Source organism: Chlorocebus sabaeus, chromosome 8 (assembly GCF_047675955.1).
Source record: "Chlorocebus sabaeus isolate Y175 chromosome 8, mChlSab1.0.hap1, whole genome shotgun sequence".
Taxonomy (NCBI): Eukaryota; Metazoa; Chordata; class Mammalia; order Primates; family Cercopithecidae; genus Chlorocebus; species Chlorocebus sabaeus.
In genome coordinates, this window is record NC_132911.1 from 62,811,251 (window position 1) to 62,832,611 (window position 21,361).

The 21,361-nt window shown below is 37.1% G+C and overlaps 1 protein-coding gene across 2 annotated transcripts in view; it reads right to left on the bottom strand.

Annotated features, from left to right (window-relative positions):
* The window catches only part of NSMAF (neutral sphingomyelinase activation associated factor), a 76,231-nt gene that overhangs the window by 12,349 nt on the left and 42,521 nt on the right, over window positions 1-21,361 (bottom strand). For both annotated transcript variants that reach the window (XM_008000707.3, XM_008000706.3), the window contains exons 10-21: window positions 13,460-13,589; window positions 11,614-11,685; window positions 9,758-9,866; window positions 7,121-7,297; window positions 5,961-6,040; window positions 5,311-5,401; window positions 5,152-5,215; window positions 3,835-3,886; window positions 3,613-3,733; window positions 3,096-3,227; window positions 1,736-1,778; window positions 1,263-1,426 (exon numbers count right to left, since the gene is read on the bottom strand). In XM_008000707.3, the coding sequence (XP_007998898.1) occupies window positions 1,263-1,426; window positions 1,736-1,778; window positions 3,096-3,227; window positions 3,613-3,733; window positions 3,835-3,886; window positions 5,152-5,215; window positions 5,311-5,401; window positions 5,961-6,040; window positions 7,121-7,297; window positions 9,758-9,866; window positions 11,614-11,685; window positions 13,460-13,589 (1,235 nt within the window). The remainder of the gene's footprint in view (window positions 1-1,262; window positions 1,427-1,735; window positions 1,779-3,095; window positions 3,228-3,612; window positions 3,734-3,834; window positions 3,887-5,151; window positions 5,216-5,310; window positions 5,402-5,960; window positions 6,041-7,120; window positions 7,298-9,757; window positions 9,867-11,613; window positions 11,686-13,459; window positions 13,590-21,361) is intronic.

Consider the following 21,361-nt stretch of genomic DNA (forward strand, 5'->3'; position numbering starts at 1 on the left):
TCCATGTTAGTCAAGGAAAAAAACTGTATAAAGAACGATAAAAAGTATCCTTGAATAACACTAGAGTCTTTTTATACTTTTATCAATGTTTGCAAAGCTTTCACTTGGCCTCTAACTTATGAATTTGGGGAAATACAAGACTGAGTCATCATTTCCTTGTCAACATTCTTTCAAAACCCTGACAGTTGCCTAAGAATGCTACAGTTTTGTTTTGGTTTGGGGTGGGGAAAGCAGAGATGAAATCAATTACTGCAAGAGCTTCTGGCAGGAGTAATCCTTTTACTTCTGCTTTAAGAAGGGCTGAAACAATTACCCTCTTAAAACTATCACATGACAGTGGTTATGGCCTGGTGACTAAGCAGAGTGCAGTTTGAAACAGCATCACAAGATAATCCTGTGATCTTTATTATTTAACCCTCTAGAGTATTCTCTCTTAAAGAAGCTACCCCTGGGTCATGTAACTCCAGGAAGCTATTTCTCCATGCTTGAGAGAATGCTCAGCTCTGTATGCCTAAAATGTCTGGATGTGCTTGGAACAGACAGGAGGACTGGAGATAAAAAGTGATTTTGCTCCCAAGGTTCCACAGTGTCAACCTGCTTCTGGAAGCCTGTAGGTTTGAAGTTGTCTTATGTAAAATCTAAAACCTGGGTAACTGGAGAAAGGTGAGCATTCTTTCCTACCTTTCCAAATATTAGATGTGAGAACTGGGTCAAGTTCAATTTAGTGCCTAGCACATGCCCATTACAGAACAGACACGCTGTAAATGTTTGTCAGTGTTAAATAAGTGAAATCCAATGAAGAAGAGACAACACTTTGAATTCAAGATCTGTATGTGGGTATAGAAGAGCATAATTAGGGCCAGAGAAAGTCTTTTCTGGAAGACAGCAGGGCTGACAGTGACTGGGAAGGCAGACTGGACAGCCAGGACTGTAAGAATGAAAAGGTGAATAGTTAAGGATCAAACACCAGCTTCAAAACCACAGAAGAGAAAGAGAACCACATCAAAACATACATGGCCAAGTTTCACTCATATTCAATTGCCAGAAAATAAAAGCGATTTGATTCCCCTTACAGTCTATAGCTGAAAACAAATGACATCAGCAAAAACAGGTATTTGTTTTCAGGAGAACTGCAATAAGGCAGGAGAACACAATCATCTCTAAGTAGCACAACAGTATATGTCTTGTCTCCTCTTCAGAAACATCTTCATCACAGAAGAGCAACAAAAGGTGCTCACGTTTATTCTCTTTACAAAATTTACCTGGGGAATCTGCCATAGAAGCATTATAACTGGAGGTCTGGGACAAACTTTTAAACTTTGGGGTGATCCTTCGAGGATGTGGTGTCACAAATAGTTGTTTTGGTGTTTGCCCAAATTCCAAGATTTGCGTAAGCATGGCTACCTTCTCATCAGGATCCTGGATGCTTTGGGACAGAACACAAATAATGTAGTGAACCACTAGGTTCGAGTTCCTTGAAAGCACGCATTTCAAACAGTACTGATCAATAGGAGGGATTAACCCTCAAATAATGACAGCAACTATGTGCCAGGGTTGTCTAAACCTCATTACAGACATTCAGAGTATTTTCTGATGCTCAATAACACAACAGTGAAAGCAAGATAGAATGCATTTTAAAATTTCCATACCTCAACATTCAAATAAATATATTAATAATTTAGATAAAGACATATCTTATAACTCAAGTAGAAACTCCTTATTGACATACAAGTACCTGTTCAAGTCTACACCTCCTTCATAGGTCAGGGGATGAAATACTGAAAAAGACATACAAAACACTATTGAAAGATGTGCTATTTCAATGTAATATACACTGTTTAGAACTTAAACAATGCAACAACTTAAAACTCATGTTTAAAGAAGTTGCTATTCACTTTGCAAAACAGACTAATATCCAACTACAGTAAATACTAACTTGAATATTATCTTCAGATGAACAAAAATCTACTTGTCAGGTAGGGGACCTGTCATCTCAGTCAGCATTATTTTCTCCTGAGAAGAAGCATGACTTATAGAATTAATAAGACTGAATTTCCATGTAAAAAATTGGGTCTGAATTTCCAGCTACAGCTCCTTGTTATGAATATGGGAGATATGGATTATATGTTAGTTCATTTATTAAAAAAGAAAACACACACGAGAAACGTGGAATACAACAAGCATTGAAACTGAAGAGAAGGTACACTGCTGCTGTTTTCTTTCTGTTAAATTAAAAAAAAACTCTGGCAGCTACTTGGGAGGCTGAGGCAGGAGGACTGCTTGGACCCAGGAGCCAGAGGTTGCAGTGAGCCAAGACTACACCACTGCACTCCAGTCTAGGTGAGAGAGCAAGACTCTGTCTCAAAAAAATAAAAAAAAGAAAAAAAGGAAAAGAAACTTTGGGTCTTCCATAGGAATTGAGGCCACTGTTCTATCTTACTGTAATAGAGTTTTAATTGAAATTATTGAATGGGCTGGAGAGTATATGCTAAAATTAGAAGACTTTATAAAAAGAACTCTTGGGGCCAGGATAAGGTTGGTGATATTTGGGAAAAAGTCCTCCCTCCTCATCAGTTACTCAATATCTAATCCAGGGGCTGGGTGCAGTGGCTCATGCCTGTAATCCCAGCACTTTGGGAGGCCGAGGTGGGCGGATTATCTGAGGTCAGGAGTTTGAGACCAACCTGGCCAACATGGTGAAACCCCGCCTCAACTAAAAAAAAAAGTACAAAAAAATTAGCTGGGCATGGTGGCACGTGCCTGTAATTCTAGCTACTTGGGAGGCTGAGGCAGGAGAATCGCTTGAACCAGGGAGTCGGAGGTTGCAGTGAGCCAAGATTGTGTCACTGCACTCTAGCCTGGTGACAGAGCAAGACTCCATCTCAAAAAGAAAACAAACAAAAAAACCCATCAGATCCAGGGTCGCGGAGCCAGTGGATACTGTGCTCTAACAGAACATGCTTCCACTGAAGAAATAAGACTAATTGCTTTGGCCTCATTTTTTTTTGGGGGGGGGGGGTATTGTTTGCTTTCATTTTCCGATGAAAATGAATAATGCTAAATATTCACCCAATGCTAAATAAAATGTTACATACCATTATGGGCCCCAACTGCACCACTCCCTTTTTGTTTGTAGCCAAATATTAGATCAATCCACTCGTGAAGGTGTTCAGACACATAATTGCTTTCCAATGCATCTTTGCTCTTCTGGAGAAAGTCCTCGGGACCTATCAGATCAGATGCAATCGAAAAATCAAGGAGTCTTCATTTTTTTCCCTCCCATTTCTCTTGTCTATCTGTATGTACATAAAGTTTCTAGGACAGGCAAGAGGTCCATATATCTTAATGCAGTTTTTTTTCTATCATATGAAATGTAAGTTTTTTGGGGAAAAAAGTGGCAAGAATCATTTTCACATTAAGGTCTCTCAAATACTAATGTTTTTACATCATAGACTCATAGAATGCTTCTGATATGGAATAGAACTCATATCTCCTCATTTAGATAGAGAATTACATTGTGATTTTTAAAAATCTAAGCAATAAAATAATTACTGAAATTGCACTACCTGGTAAAGAGTATCTATAATACAACACCTCCAAGGGGGGACTCACCGGAGGCCCAAGGGGGAAGCTCCACATCGTCAACCATCTGTCCTCCTTGTCTCTTTCCCAAATCCAACTTCAGGCTATTGACTAGAAAGCTCACATCATCACCATAGAATTCTGGAATTAACTAAAAGTTTCAGGGCGAAAAAAAAAAAAGAACAACAAACATGTTGTAAAGCAGTTAGAAACCCCAAGTCCAGTTACTCATCAGCTTTATTAACTGCTTACCTCTTTAAAATCCGTTGCACCATCCAGACAGTTTTTCCAAGTTTCTGCAATACTACATTAAAAAAAAAAAAAAATTCACCTATTTTCAGCTATGGAAATAGCAATAGCAGTATTTCCTATGCCCTTGGGGGTTGTTCTACACTTTACCTGTATTAACTTCTGTTTCCTGTCAATCACACATAGTTCTAACCATCCCTCTGAGTGTCCCACTTTAACAGAAGGGAACACTGGGGCCCAGAGAGTTTTATGTAATTTCTCTAGGGTCACACGGCAAGAGTGGGCATGGAGTCCGAGTCCACACCATTAGCTACCATATACACATTGCCTCATCCAAGGGCCAAATGGAGGAGGGTGCCTACACACTGAAAGATTAGCACCACTGGTCAGGCGCAGTGGCTCACGCCTGTTATCTCAGTACTTTGGGAGGCCAAGGTGGGTGGATCATGAGGTCAGGAAATCAAGAGCATCCTGGCCAACATGGTGAAACCTCATCTCTACTAAAAATACAAAAATTAGCTGGGCATGGTGGCATGCGCCTGTAGTCCCAGCTACTCAGGAGACTGAAGCAGGAGAATTGCTTAAAACCGGGAGGCACAGGTTGCAGTGAGCCAAGATCACACCACTGCACTCCAGCCTGGGCGACAGAGTGAGACTCTGTCTCAAAAAAATAAAACAAAAGAAAAAAAAAAAGATTAGCCTCACTATCTGAATGGCTCATTGCAAAGGGAATTATTATTAAATATGTATAGAGTTCAAAAAAGATGAAAAGGACATACCAAAAAATTAACAGCAATTATTATCTCAGTGCGGTGGGATACCAAGTAAACTTATTTCCTTCTTTGTATTTTCTGATTTTTTTGGTAAGAAAATATTACTTTTATAATTTAAAAAGTAAAGCCATTTAAATACACACAAGGAGCTATATTCAATTCACAGCAAAATTATCAAGAATAATAAAGTGTGGGAAACAATCTAAATGCCCAACAATGGAGAAAAGAAGTTGAAATAAAACATGGCATATGTTAGAATGTGATGCAATAATTTTAAAAAAGAATCACTGTTTTGAAGAATATCTAATAATATGGGAAAAGATTTAATATTAGGTTACAAAAGGCAAGACAAAAAGCTGCACTTAAAATATATTCTCACATTTACACACACATATTCATGTCTAGAAAAAGCCTGAGAGGAATAGATAGAACCATTACTGATTTTTTCCATTTCTTTAAATGTTTTATCTAGTGCTTTGAAACAAGTATGTTGTATATATACAATCAGAAAGTGTTAAAAATGATAAGCAAGTCATTTGTATCAAACCTGTTGAACATTCTATCTGCATTATCAAACCTTCCATTCTGTAGGCACAGCATATACTCTGGTGCTAGAGGGGAAAAAACAGAGATAAGTCAGATCACAGAATCATCGAGGAATACAGTAAAATAAAATTTAATTGGGGGTAATGACAGAGAATCTTACCAATCCTAACAAGATAAAAAAGTACATAACCCGGGGAAGAGTAGTGACTCCCATACATGAACTTTGGTTCAGGCATTTCCTGGTAGCGTGTCTAGAATACAGGGGGGAAAAAAAAAAAAAAGTGCTAAGTGTTGGCTATGAAATAATAACTGATAAGTAGTAAAAGCCTAAAAGAAATCATAACATAGATATACCATATTCCTTAATTTCCCTGTTAGATAAGAAAAGGAGAAGATAAGAGGGAAAGAGAATCTTTGGCTAAACAGCATTCCTGAGACAAGTATTTTGGTTTCCCTGGCTTACTGGTAACAAAATGTTGGCAGTAGATTAAATAGAACTGATTTTATGTATCTCTTATGCAATTTACCACAGAATGCCTTCATGAAAATAGTTCAGTGAACCTGTAAACAGGTCGCCCTCCTCCTTCCTAAACTGTAGACAAGAAATGCAAATGGTGAGCAGTTAATTCACGGTTAGGAGAAAAGTAAGAAAACACTACGTAGAGTCACTGGTGTAATTCCCCTAAACCTTGGAGAAACTAATTTCCTTCCTTAAATAAAAACACAGGCCATGGCTTCTCATCTTGCTTAGAAATGAAGAATCTCACTTTTTTTCATTTCTCATCTTGCTTAGAAATGAAGTCCACATACCAGTAGCCTCTCCAGCCGTTCCTTATTTAGGGCCCCCACTGGCTTACTAAGATCTCGGAAGGTTCCTGGATTTGACAAATCTATAAACATAAATCAACAAATAACTTTAGCTTATACTTAGTACCATTAAACTCCTGAATTAATTCAAATATACACATTTACTTCCACAAGTTTTTTTAAAAATTGAGAGCGATCCATGAGAGTTACATTTTTTAAAATTATTTATATAGATGTAAAGAAAAGGTTAGCAATTTTGAGTTTTAAGTTAGCCACAACCACTTAGGAGCAACATCTCTAATTTGACAATGCCCTGAACATTAATTTTTTTAAAAAGTTTCTGATTAAGGAACATATATATATTCCAAGTAAAACAACAACAACAAAAAACAAATTTTAAAAGCCATTATTCTTCTATCAAGATTTACTTTCTACGTTTGAATTCTAGTGAATATTATTATTCTGCAATATTAGCCTATTTGAGAACTAGTAAGCTGAATATTTTCAGAGAAATACATTCTCCTATTTCTAGAAAATCTATTATTTCTTTCAAGTACAAAGGTTCAACATAATGTGTCAAAAGGAACTAACTGTTCACAATATATAATTTTTAAATATTACAAAATAAAGTTACAATACAATTACATTTTTCTTAAAATAATCTGAGGTAGCAAGAGAAGAGTAGATATGCCCCAAAGGTAAAATGGTTATATCTCTGTAATATAATTAAGGATGATTTTTATTTTCTTCTTTGATTATTTCAGGACTTTCCAAGTGTTCTATAACAAATAACCACAGTTTTTAATGTGATTTAAAAAAAATATATGATAAGGTGAGTAGTAATTTTCAAAGTGAGAAGCAAATATTTCAAAACATGGTACTTACAGGTAATAATGATAACCCTGGATTAAAATTACGCCTGTTTTATTCTGTGTGTCCTTCAAGAAGTATGGTGGAAAAAACATACATGAAACACTTATATAACACTCATATAGTACCTTGGAATGGAAATTGGCAGTCCTTAGCAATACAACTGAAATGTGTTGTAATTTGTTCACATGTCACATCACGATTATAAAATAGAATTTATTCTCTCCTTTAAAAACAATACAGATGACCACTTCCCCACTCAAGTTGGTCAGAATTCCATGTGTAGCAGTTACCTAGTTCTGAGCTGGAATAATCATGTATTATCCATGGAAACACAGGGTACTGGGAGAGGTCGTTGCAGCTGCGGTCGGCCAGGTTGTTGAGGTGAAGGAGGTACTGATAGTTGGAAAGGTGTCCACGCTGCCACTGCAGCATGTAGCTCTCAGCAGTGTGCTCCGCCACATGGTGCTCTGGGGGAAGAGGACCCACGAGGTCTGCCACTTAACTTCGCAAACTTAGTATGCAAAAGCTAGCGGCTTAACATGTAGACCCTTCCTGTGCATTCTTGAAAAATACATTGTAAGAAAGAGAAAGGTAGGCTGCTGACTTGTTTTCATAAAGTATTTGTTCAGCTATATATAAATAGTTCCAAGATCAAGGAGGGGAAATTATTAAATACACTGAGCTATTACCCTACCCTCCACAATATGATATAACCTAAACAAATACAAAAGCGTAGAGCAAATATATAAATTTACATGTTAATAGGTAATATTTATACAGCAACGAAGAATCCCTCCAAATGTGCTGTATCTCCATGCATTTAAAAACCCATGGTCATCTGGGAGCTTATTTTTTTTATTATTTATGAAATTAAAGCAATCATTTAGTTGTCTTCTAGGCCTGGAAAAGATGTACTACTGTTAATTTGTCAATGACTACATATTATTTATGCATGTGAAGACTAAGGAAAAGAAAAGAAATTGTTAAAGAAGAAAACAGGCATTTGGCAGGAGGACCAATTCTCAAACTAAAAGAACCAGACCTGCCCCCCGAAATACCTCAGGAAAAATGAGATCTTAGGTAAATGCAGCAATGAGAATTTCCCTTTTAGAGTGTAAAATGAATTAATTTTCCTACAAGTGGATTTTCCATTTTGTTCAGAAAATTCTTCTTTCAAGCTTTCCTGATGCATTAAGCATCTTAACTCTTAATATTTATTCTCATTTACTTTTACCAAGTCTCTTCTCTAATCAGCTACTAGGAAAGGCTTCAAAAATCAAAACACACTTCCCCCTCATTTTCTACTTTTGAAACCCCTCACCAAAAGTATGAACAATCTTAGGAATAAACTCAGTGAGAACTGACAGCTTCTTAGAAGATGGGTATTTTAGATCATGGAAAAGTTTTTGGCTTGAGATTTTAGGACTCACCATGAAAGTTGAGCTTTTTATTGTAATCTTGTTATAGTTAAAAAAACCAAAATTTAAAAACTTAGATCACGAGACAGAAGATTAAAGTAAACTTGTATCAAAGCTATACTTATACATAAAGTTACCTTGAATAGCTTAATGTATGAACAAAATACTAGCTATATATAAACCTACTTTAAAATAAAATATGTTCCCTACTGAAAGTCAACTATTCCTCCTTGAAGGAAAATCTTATTTCTAAGGGAAGATGTACTTTACTACAAACTTCATAAATGGTTTTGTGGTACACTAAAATAACAAACATATTAAGATGATATTAATAAAATCCCATTATCCTTTTTTTTTTTTTTTTTTTGACAGGGTCTCACTGTCACCCAGGCTGAATTACAGTGGTGTGATCACTGTTCACTGCAGCTTTGACCTCCCAGGCTCAAGGAATCCTTCCACTTTCAGCCTCTCGAGTAGCTGGGACTACAGGCACACGTCACCAGGCCCAGCTAATTTTTAATTTTTTTTGTAGAGATGAGGTCAAGCTATGTTGCCCAGGCTGGTCTCGAACTCCTGGGCTCAAGAGATTCTCCCTCTTCGGCCTCCCAAAGTGCTGGGATTACAGTCATGAGCCACCATGCCTAGCCCCAAAATCCATTTTTAAAGATAATTCCATTCCAGTTATCTAGCAACTTTGTAAATTAGAATAATTTAATTTAGCCTTGCAATGTAATAAAAAAACTTTGGGCTTAAACATCATAATGTAAGTATTTTCTCTGGCAAAGGTGGGAAAAATCACATTTTCCATGAAAAACTGATGAAATACCATTAATTAAAAGCAAATTCCACTCCAAAGTCAGCATATTAAGCATAGAAGGTTCACATGTTCCTTTTGCAGTCTTTCAGTTTTGTGGTTCTGACCACAATCAATGATCACAAACGTATGAATAACTCACTGCCTCGCAGTACAAAACTGAGTCTTGGTTCTCATAAACTAATATAAGACCTGATTGAACATAAAAATATTTGAGTGGAATCTTCAAAATCCATTCAATATGGAGGACGTTGGAATATAAGAGTATTTAAATATATTTATCTAGAGTTTTTAAAACATACATTCAGAATGAACTATTACCAAAGTGAATTTATATTTCCCAGAATTTTAAAAACATTACTTTGGCAATTATAGTTACTGATGAGAAGAAATTAGAACCACAAACAGACGATTCTAAAAATAGCATTCTTCTTATCTTATTTCCTATCCCAGATCCTTTGAACTACCTTCATATGAACAGAAACCCTGTCTCTACTAAAAATACAAAAAAAATTAGCCGGGCGTGGGGGCAGGCACCTGTAGTCGCATCTACTCGGGAGGCTGAGGCACTTGAACCCAGGAGACAAAGTTTGCTGTGAGCCGAGATCGCACCACTGCACTCCAGCCTGGGTGACAGAGCGAGACTCAGTCTCAAAAAAAAAAAAAAAAGAAACAATGAAGGGTGAGTGCCAAACCTAGGTACGTGGCAATGTAAAAATAGAGATCATCTCTATCTTGAGGTTCATAGAACTTTAGGTAGATGTCGGAACACAGATCGTCTTCTGTGCAAAATACTTCCAAGCCCTGTAAATTCAAAAAGAAAAGAATAAAATAAATAGCATTGTATTCCTCTTGCAATCCCAATATAAGTATATAATTACAAAAACTTTCAGTTAAACATTTGTGTTGATTTTTATATCTTATATTCCTATTTTCAATCTATAAATTTAACTCAGTGACATATATACACATATATGGTTGTGTGTGTATGTATATATATGTTGTGTTTACAAATGTTCTGAGAACAAGATAGTATCTCAGCTAAACTTTGTAAATCACCTTGGGTGTTGAATATTTTCATTAATAATAGCTTTTGTGAACTTATTATTTTGAGATTCAAAAATCGCTGATCCATGTCTTCACATCTCTTCTTCAGACATAAATGTTTAGCTTTCTTTCGTAAGTTAAATAACATATATATTTTTTGAGACCAGGTCCTGCTCTGTTGCCCAGGCTGGAGTGCAATGGTGTGATCGTGGCTCGCTGCAGCCTCAAACTCCCTGGCTCAACTGATCCTCCCACCTCAGCTTCTTGAGTAGCTAGGCTACAGGTGCACCATGCCCAGCTAAGAAATAAAAATTACGCATACCTAACAAATTGATAATTGAATAACCCATTCAATTAATACATTATTATTATCTTATAAAAACCTATGAGCTTTGTGACAATAGTATTGGTAAGGCTGAGCTAGCAAAGGAACAGACAAAGCCAGGATGAAAGCCCAGAGCTGCCCTTGGTTCAAATACAGGCTTTCACCATGTCCTCGCTGGGAGCTTAGGAAGTTAACCCCTGGAGTCTCAATTTCTTTATCTGTAAAATACCATACTATCTACTTCATAAGACTTACAATGGCAAATAAATGACACATTATACATCAGTTGCCTAGTACATAGAAAGCACTTAATCAATGTTAATTTCTTCTCTTTTTCTGACTGCAGCTCTGTACCCAAAGGAGGAGATTTTTAATAGTATCTGTTTCCCTGATCCACTATTAGTGCTGGAAATGGAGGAATGGCTTTTTAAGTAAAACAGGCAGCAAAACAGTAGAATTTCACAAATTAAAAGCACAAAAATAAGAGTTAATATTTCACAATGCTTTTGTAATATCACCAAGTTACTGGTTAATCTTCAAAGGAGAAAAAATGAATTTGTATTGGTGTCAAATGAAAACACTTTGGAATCACGCCTTCTGTAGGGATTGGTTACTAAAGTAGGACATGTGTCAGAGATACCTAAGTAGAGAAATACGCTTATTCAGGGAATGGTGGAAAGAACTGCCTATATGATTTAAACGGTTATTGTGTCCATTTCTCTCTCTCAGCAAGCCCAAAGGCTGAATTAATGTAAGTTAACTGTGAATATACCAGTTCCACTAAAGAAGTAATTTTGTAATAGCTTCCAAATTTTGCTTTGAGACCTAGCTGCTATGAATGCTGGAGGCAAGTACAGGACAGGGCTGGTTTTACACAGACCATTCTAGCCTGAGCCCAGAAACTGAGAATGCTGGAGTGAGAAACTCAAGGGCACTCCAGCCCTCTTGCTCTTGGAGCCAAAAATACTTCATAATAGAACCTCTTCTCTCCATGAAGGACTTATTCCTTTATGAATTTCTAGCTTCTCCAAAAGAAAGAACAGCAAAATCAGAGTCTAATTTCTTACAAGGCAATGTACTTGTACTTTCAGACATCCCATAGGTGTTTACTGTCAATAAACTGCTTGCTAAACTGAAGGTGTGGCAATCATCCCCCAGCACAGCCTCCCAAGGACTCACCAGAGGCATGAGGCCGTGCCTCCTTTTGTAGATGCGCCGGACATCTTGGAGTGTTATTTGGACCACAGGTTTCTTTAAAAGTAGAAAGACAATCTCAAACATTATTGTTCTGACACAATTAGAAGTTGTTCCGTAGTATCAGAAAGGGGGAAAAAATCAACAAATCTCGCCTTCCTAATGAACCACTGGAAAAGGAAATCTTGGAACAAGGTGATATCTGGTTTCCCATTCTGCTCTGTCATCTTTCACTAGCTTTATGACCTTGGGCAAGTCTTCCTCCCTGCCACGTGGTACCCGCCAGATGGGAATGCAATCATCTATCTTTCAGGGATCTTTCAAGTTAGTTTGGGTGGGGTGATATCTTTCAGGTTAGATTGTGGGATGATAAGAAATACAAAGAACTGGCATAAATAACCTCTCAGGAATCTTGCTATCTTTTTTTGACAAATAGTTTGCTTAGCACTGACACACATCTTTTTTAAAGAATCCTGTCTTTTCTCTCACTAAAACTTACAGTGTATTAAGGCTCACAAATTACTAAAGTATAAAGCAAGGCCTCTAAATTTTTTCTTTGTTAATGAAGAAGAAAATTGTCTTGCTTTTCTATAATTTTAAAACACTAGCAAGAGAGAAAGGAGGTTTAATAAGGCAGAGATTGGCTAATGGCTATGCTTCCGTGGTCCTCCTCCCAAGTGGGAGGGATGATGGGTGCGCAGAGGTCAGTCTGTCCAATAGCGGAAACTGCCCTGGAGGCCCAGAGTCAGGTCTCGTACACGACTGGTCAAGGATCCTGGCCAGTATTGGGAAGGGGTAAAGGCCCATATCATGGATTGTGAAGCTAGGGTACACAGACATTTTTTTCTCAAAATTTCTGACCCAAGCAATAGTAGCAGCCAAGCCAATTTATGACACTCCCCGAGGATGCTGTGCCAGCAGCATGCAGTGTCTACTGAAGAACTAGGACAGTGAGCCCCACCACCTAGTGGACAGAATCACTATAGCATAATCTTTCACTCAGGAGAGTTTGAGATGTTTTAGTGCCCTGTAATGACCAGCCTGGACAACCTCCAAGGTGGAACTTTCTCTGGCAGAAAACACTCCTGAATCTTGGGCCCTGCCAAATGGCCCCACAGCGCTACCAGGGTGTGTTAGGATCTCTGTTCTTTTAATGGATCGTGCTAAAAAGTGGCCAGATCTAGATAAGCAACAAATCTTTACAAGTTTCCACATGGAAATCTAAGTTCATCTTTACTTTCTGGCCTTGTAAGTCTGGTGTCATTGTGAAAGAGAAGATTGTTTCCAACACCCTAGCAGGAGCCCACAACTGTCAGATGGCCGGATCTCCACACACACCTCTGCACTAGCTGGGAGGACCTGCTCATAGTGCTCCTTCAGGAAAAATTCAGATCTATTGAGGTTGTTCATCATTAAGTAGAAGCAAGAAATACCAACATCTGTGTTCATATAAGCAAATATATTTCAAAATCCATTTCTTATGAATCATAGCACATTTCACTGGTCTCTCAGAAATGCCTCCTTGAAGAAAGGTCTAAATCTCTAGCGACCTTTTACTAAAATCGGGAGGAGCAGGGTTTCTTTTCACCACCCTGAGAGCAAGTGCCCCTGACATGACTGGAAACAGATCAGAGGAACTCAAACTTCAGAGACTCCACACCACAATAACACACAGTGTTTGTAAAATACACAGATGCTGCCTGTGAAGGGGGTGGGTGGGGACGTGACTTTTGATCCTCATCAAAAAGTGAGGTCACAGGCATTGTAAGGCCATGGTCTGGAAACAGCTTAAATATGGGCAGCTCCCCACCTGGCCCTGCAGTACACGCACCGGGTAGCCGTTGAGAGGCTGAAAATAGAGGTTTGTGTCCGTGATGCACACGTGTCCAGGATTAGTCACCAGAGGCGTCACCATTTCTGCTTTGCATTCCATGTGTAGCTTTTCAGAAATATTTTGGAACCTGAAAATATGTTTTTCAGCAAAAGTAAGAAAAATCAGAAATTGATCTACTTTCTAGGTTTATCTAAGGGAGCTACAGTGTGACTTTGTATGACATTTGTCTAAACACTACATTTAATACAAGAAAAATGGAAATATAAATTGATTGCTTAGATAAAACTGACTTTAGAAACGGCATGATAAAAACTCGTCTTTCAAAGAAATAGGTGAGATTATGTACCACAGAAGCCATGACAGACAAATAAATACCAAATAACCCTTAACTAAACTCATTCCCCCCAAAATAAACAGGTCTTAAAACTATTCTTACATTTAAATTATTTCCTATTTTTCTGTCATTATTTTTATCGTCCTATAAACCATTTTGACACAAGTGGCATTTATTTCACACTATACTTTATAAGGCTGTGACTACATAATTATAATTACTTGAATTATAATACATTCGAGTAATTGTATATTCCTTTGTATATTCTTGAGTATATCCCTTTGTGGATTTACTGCAGAAAAGCAATGAAAAATATTTCTCCACTACTCACTCCTAAAATATTTAATCAACAAAGTCCCTTCTCATTCTACTTTACTGATTTAAGAAAAAATAAAGGGAAAACAATCAAATCATCAACATTTTAAGGCAATTACTGAAATAACTGGGTTAAAAATAAATCTTTTTATAAGTGACAGGTCAAAAAGATACAGGGGAAGACCTTCACTTCAAGTTAGGATGTGGAAGCTATAAGAGACTGTTGAAGCTTTCACCCTAACAACCAAAATGAGCTGGATATACTGAAAAATCTTCATAGCTTTTTAAAACCCACTGGGATGTTGAGGATGCAAAGAGACCTAAAGGAACATGATTGCAAAAAGGAAAGAAGAGACCATCAGGTGAGTGGCAGGAGGAGGAACAACCTATGATAGATGTGAGTAAGGGCTGCAGAATGAAGAGAGATCTTCAGAGAAACGGAAAGCCAGAGATGAGACTGGAGAGCGAAGAAAGCTCCCCAGAGATCCAAAAATGCCGTCAACGTTGGTGCAAAACAAGGGAAATCTCCCACAGTCTAGAAACCTGATGGCTCAGTTGTAAAGCACAAATATATCTCTAGAATCCTTCAAGTGCTGAGATCCCAAGTCCTGTGGAAGACAAGGTCTTTATCACTCCCTCAATGGAGCTGTAGGCAGTGTTGGCTTAAATTTAACCACAGGTGCAACAAAGTCTTAATGCAGCTCAGTGACAGATTTGATTGACAGAGCCTCCCTGGACAAGTAGCCTGACAGAATAAGAGGTGGCATGACCACTTCTGGAAGTAAATATTATTTAGTTCAGTCTCAACATTTCCTTTTTAACAGAACTCAATAAAAAAATTACAATATAATAAAATTATAATACATAACAAAGAAGCAAGAAAATATGACTCATGCGCAAGAGAGAAAAGGCTCTATAGAAGATGTACCAGACATTGGATCAATCGGAGGAAGACTTTAAGATAACTATAGGAAATACGATAAAGGGTCAAGAACAGTCCAGGCATGTTGGCTCACACCTGTAATCCCAGCACTTTGAGAGGCCAAAGCAAGAGGATCACTTAAGCCTAAGAGTTTGAGACCAGCTGGGTAACATACTGAGATACCATCTCTACAAAAAATAAAAAATTAGCCAGGCATGGTGGCATGTGCCTGTGGTCTCAGTTACTCAGGAGGCTGAGGATCACTTGAGCCCAGGAGGACAAGGGTGCACTCGGCCATGATTATGTCACTGCACTCCAGCCTGGGTGACAGAGTGAGACCCTCTCTTAAAAAAAATAGAAAAGGGTCAAAAAGAACAAAAGACGGACAACACATGTGAAAAGACAGAGTTTCAGCAGAGAAATAGAAACTATGAAACAGAACCAAATGGGAATATAGGAATAAAGATATTGATATCACAAAGAATTAATTAAACAATCTTAACAACAGACTGGATGCAGTGGAGGGAAGGTCCAGTAAGGCTGAAAACAGGTCAATAAAAAGTGTCCTAACTAAAACAAAACCAAAGGAGAAAAAAGAATGAAAAAAAATATATAGGAGCATGTATCTGAGACCTGAAGGAATATATCAAACATACAAACATACAAAAGTATAACTGATTATAGAATAAAAGACAGAAAATAGGATAGAGGAAATGGAGAAGAGAATGGCTGAGAACTGATGAAAGATATCAGTTTATAGATGCATGTTACTCTGAAACTCTATGTGACATAATAAAAAAAAAAATCATTTGGTCTCTGCTCCCAATTCATGGCACAGAGCTCCTGAAACTTCTGTAATTTCCCAAGTGACAGAGGTGTTAGGTCTATCTTTTGTACTAATATTTGGTCTTTGGTCCTGATTCCTGACATAGACCTCCTAAGCCCTTGGAATTTTCTGAGTTATAGAAGCGTCTTTTGCTCTAATGAGGCAACTGTGTATGGAATCCTGGATGGGTGCTGGCCACCAGAAGGACCAAGCCCTGATGAGAGGCTTAGAGCTTTCGGCCACACTCCCCATTTTCAGGGTAAGGGAGAGAGGCTGAAGACTGAGTTAATATTTGACTATGCCTATGTGACGAAGCCTCCATAAATGCCCCTAAACTATGAGGCTGGGAGAACTTCTGGGTTGCTGAAGACATCTATGTGCCAGGAGGGTGATATACCCTCACTCCACAGGGACACAAGCTCCTGCACTCAGGACCCTTCCTTCCAGATATCACCCTATGCATCATCCGGCTGTTCATCTGTACCCTTTATCATGTCCTTTATTATCATAATAAACTAGTAAACATAAGTAAATATTTCTGAGTTCTGTGAGCCATTCTAGTGATCAAGCCTACGGAATGTGTTGTGGGAATCTCTGATTTACAGCTGGTTGGTCAGAACACAGGTGACAACTTGGATTTGTGATTGGCATCGGAGGTGAGTGGTGGCAGCCTTGTTGCACTAAGCTCTTAACCCCTGGGGTCTGTGCTAACTCCAGGCAGACAATGTCTGAATTGAATTGCAGAATACCCAGCTGGTGTCAGAGAACTGCTTGGTATAGGAAAAAGTCAGACAGCTAATCACTGAAGTGTCCTGTGTTGACAGCATAGTAGGAATTTCCCCATCATACACTCTGAAACCCTCAAGCAGGATGAGCACAAGAAAACCACATCTTACATAGGGAACAGCAATTCAAATCATGGGGCTCCTCACCGGAAACAATGGAATGACAGTCTTTAAAGTGGTAAGAAACCTGCCAACCTAGAATTCTATATCCAAAAACACCCTTCAAAAATGAAGGTAAAATAAATATCTTCTTCTTAGGCAAAGCTGAGAGAATTCATCTCGAATGGATCAGCTTGTAATGAATGCCACAAAAAGTGTTTTAGACTGAGGAAAAATGATACCAGATGAAATACTAGATTTGCAGAAAGGAAAGAAGACTAGAAATTATAAACATCTAAATATCTAAGTATTAAAAATATTTTTAATATTTTTAATTTCTATGCAAACACATATGTATGTATCTAAATTCTTTAAAAAGCTATTGATTTTTAAAGCACAAATAAGAATACTGTATTGTGGGTTTTATGGAATATGCATAAATTAGCTACAAGATAAGATCATAACAGGCAGGAGAGGCTAAATGGAAATATACTGGAGTAAGGTTCTTGTATTGGTGTAAAGCAGCATGAAATAATATTATCTGAAGGTATACTCTGGCACAAGGTACATATTGTAATCTCTAGAATGACCACTAAAAATAACACAAAGTGCTATAGCTAAAAAGTCAATAGAGTAGATAAAATGGAGTACTGAAAAATACTAGATTTACTGAAAAGAAGGGAAAAAACGAGACACCAAGAAAAAAATACAGAAACAACGTGTGCCACATAATGATGTTTTGGTCAATGACACTGCATATACTAGTGGTCTCATAAAACTATAATACCATATTTTTACTCTACCGTTTCTATGTTTAGATACATAAATACTTACTATTATATTATAATTGCCTGCAGCATTTAGTACAAGTTGAGTATTCCTTATTCAAAACACTTGGGAGCACAAGTGTTTTGGATTTTGGATTTCTGAATGTTTATATCATATCGGTATGCCTCCCTAATCACAAAATCTGAAATCTGAACTGCTCCAGTGAGCACTTCCTTTGACCATCATGTTGGCACTCAAAAAGTTTTGAGTGCATTTCGGACTTCTGGAGCATTTCGGACTTTAAATGTTTGAATTAGGGATACTCAAGTGGTACAGCAAAATGCTGTGCAGGTTTATAACCTAGGAGCAATAGGCTATGCTGCATAGTCTAAGTGTGCAGTAAGTTGTACTATTCAGGTTTTTATAAGTGCACCCTATGATGTTCTCACAATGACCATTGCCTAATGACACATTTCTCACAACATATGAGGTGGGAAATTAAATAAAAATAAAATTAAAAAGAAAGAGAAATAAGTTTTCCTGTATTAGGCTGACTTGTCCCAGAGGCAGCAACAGGCACAGCCCAGACCCAGGAAAAGTCTAGATTATCTAATGTGGTCTGAAGACTCTCCCAGCACTCCTTTAACATAGGGATAAGAAAAACAAATTTTCCTTTGTTTAATGGAATGAGTTTATAGATTCCTGTTCTCTGTAACTAGTGACTTCAAGTATTGTTTTACCTAAGCAGTAGTGTGAAGGTCATGAGTCTCTAAGCAGGCCTGAGTTGCGGCCATCTGGGGGCCATAGTAAAGGTTATAGGATAAGCCCGTGCCTAGGCAAACCTAGATAATGGACATCTGGGTCGCATAGCAATGGTTATGTGCAATTTTGAGTTATGAACCTGTTACAATTTGATTAACTGTCTTTGTCCTGCCTCTGTATCCCTGCTTTCACACCACTGTAAGCTTGCTTCAAGCTGGCCCACCCCCTTTTGTGAAGTGTGTATAAAACTTTGTTCCGGGCCCAGTCATTTGGACGTTGAGCCAGCTGGGCCTGAGTGCACTCAATAAAAGACTCTCCTGTTTTAACCCGAGGTATCTCTCTCGTCCACCTGAATCCCACAACACATATCCCTGTCATTAAGTGATGCACGACTATCCTAAGATACTAGGCTTAAAACCAACTAGTCTATAATTATATAATTATAAAGTATCTAAACATTCCTATTGAAAAGCAGAGATTGTCAGAATGCATAAAAAGCAAGCCTCAACTATATATTTAAAGTACATATATTTTTAAAACAGAATAAAGACACAGGTTAGTAGTAAAAGGACAGAAAAAGATGTATCATGCAATCACGACACACAAGAAAACTGATGTGGTTACTTTAAAGGAAGACAAAGCAGACTTCAAGAAAAACACTATTACAAATAAAAAGGGACATTTCATAATAATGAAAGGATCAATTCATTAAGAAGACATTATGCACCTTAATGTATATGGATATAATAACAGAGCTTTACAACACAAAATGCATAAATTGACAGAAATAAGAAAAGAAATAAATTATCACTGACAATCTTAACATCCTCTCTCAGTGACTGATAGCACAAGTCAACAAAAAAAATTAATGAAATATATTTGATTCGAACGACCATCAACCAATTGGACCCATAAGGCATTTACGGAATACTATTTTCAACCACTGCAGAGCTCACATTCCTTTCAACGGCATGTGAAATGTTCACCAAGGTAGGCCATGTGCTGGGCCATAAAACAAACCTGAACAAATATCAAAAGACTGAAATCACACAGAACATATTCTCTGATCAGATATTAAATTATAAATCTGCATCTACAAATATCTACTAAAAATTCCCAAATATGCGGAAGTTAAACATACTTCTAAATTACCTATGGGCCAAAGGAGAAATGATGAAGAAAATTACAAAATATTTTTACATTAATGGTAAAAAAAAAAAAAAAAAACCTGCAGAATGTTGTTAAAGCAGTGCTTAAAGAGAAACTTATAAGTTTAAGTGCTTCTATTACAAAGTAAGGAATAAAATTGTTGATCTAGGCTTTGTTCTTAGAAAGCTAGAAGAAGCAGCTTAAACCCAAAGCAAGCTGAAGGAAGAAAATCGTAAAAGTGGACACCAACTATAAGCAAAGTGAAAAAGCAGAAAAATATCAACAAAGTCAAAATGTGGTCATTTGAAAGGTTAATAAAATTGGTAAGCCCTGGCAATTCTGATATTTAAACAGAGAAAACACAAAGTATCAGCATAATGAATGAAAGAAGGGTCCATACTACAGATGCTGCTGGCATTAAAAGGACATAAGGAACTTTGTACCAATATGTCTGACAACTTAGATGAAATGGACAATTTATTTGAAATACACAAGTTACCAAAACAGGCACAGAAGAAACACACAAATGGAACAGTCCTATGGTCAGTAAATAAATGGAATCCCAAAGGACACCTTAGACCTAGATAGCTTCATCAACAAATTCTATTAAAAATTTAAGGAAGAAATAACACCAATCCTACACAAACTTTTTTCTGAAAACAGGAGATAAAGAAAACCTCCATACTCACTTTATAAGGTCAGCATAACCCTGCACCACAACTGACAAATACCTTACAAGAGAATTACAGAGCAATATCCCTCATCAATATAGATGCGAAAATACTAGCAAAGCAAATCCAGTAATATGTAAAAAGGATAAGACATCATGATCTCAAATTAGATTCAGCCCATGAATACAAGGTTGGTTTAACATTGAAAAAAATCAATCAGTGTAATTCAAAACATTAACAGAATAAAGAAAAAAATATGATCATGTCAATGAATGCAGAAAAAATACTTAACAAAATTCTACACCCATTATTGAAAAAACTCTCAGTAAACTAGGAACAGAAAGGAACATTTTCACTTTGTTAAAGGGCGGCTATGAAAAACCTACAGCTAGTATCATCTTTGAATGATGAAACATTAAGCCCTTTTCCTGTAAGATCAAGAATGAGGCAATAATGTCCATTTCCACCACATCTATTAATAAAACTGTGCGATGAGGCAAGAAATAGAAAATAAAAGCCATAGGGATTTCTGTGAAACTGTCATTATTCACACATTAAATGATTATGTACATAAAAACTCCATGGAATCTAGCAAAAAACACTCTAAGACTAATGAGTGAATTTAGAAGAGTCACAGTATACAAGGTCAATTTAAAAAAGAACTGTATTTCTATATACCAGTAACAAATAGTTGGAAAATAAATTTTCGATAGTATCAAACAATCAAATATCTAGGAATATGTCCAACAAAAGATGGCAGCACTTACATATTAAACAGAACAGGGATTCTGAGTGGGGAGTGAAAGAGAAACCTGTACTATCTTTTGGTCTGTTCTTTTTAAATCTACAATCATTAATAAAACAAAGTATTTTAAGGAAGACTTTGGGGGTAGAAAAGGGGAAATTTTAAATTCAAAATGGATTAAATATTTAAATGTTAGACCTAAAACCATTAAAACCCTAGAAGAAAACCTAGGCAATACCATGCAGGACATAGGCACGGGCAAGGACTTCATGACTAAAACATGAAAAGCAATGGCAACAAAAGCCAAAATAGACAAATAGGATCTAATTACACGAAAGAGCTTCTGCACAGCAAAAGAAACTACCATCAGAGTGAACAGGTAACCTACAGAATGGGAGAAAACTTTTGCAGTCTACCCATCTGACAAAGGGCTAATATCCAGAAACTACTTTCAAATTTACAAAAGAACTCAATCAAATTTACAAGAAAAAAACAACCCCATCAAAAAGTGGGCAAAGGATAT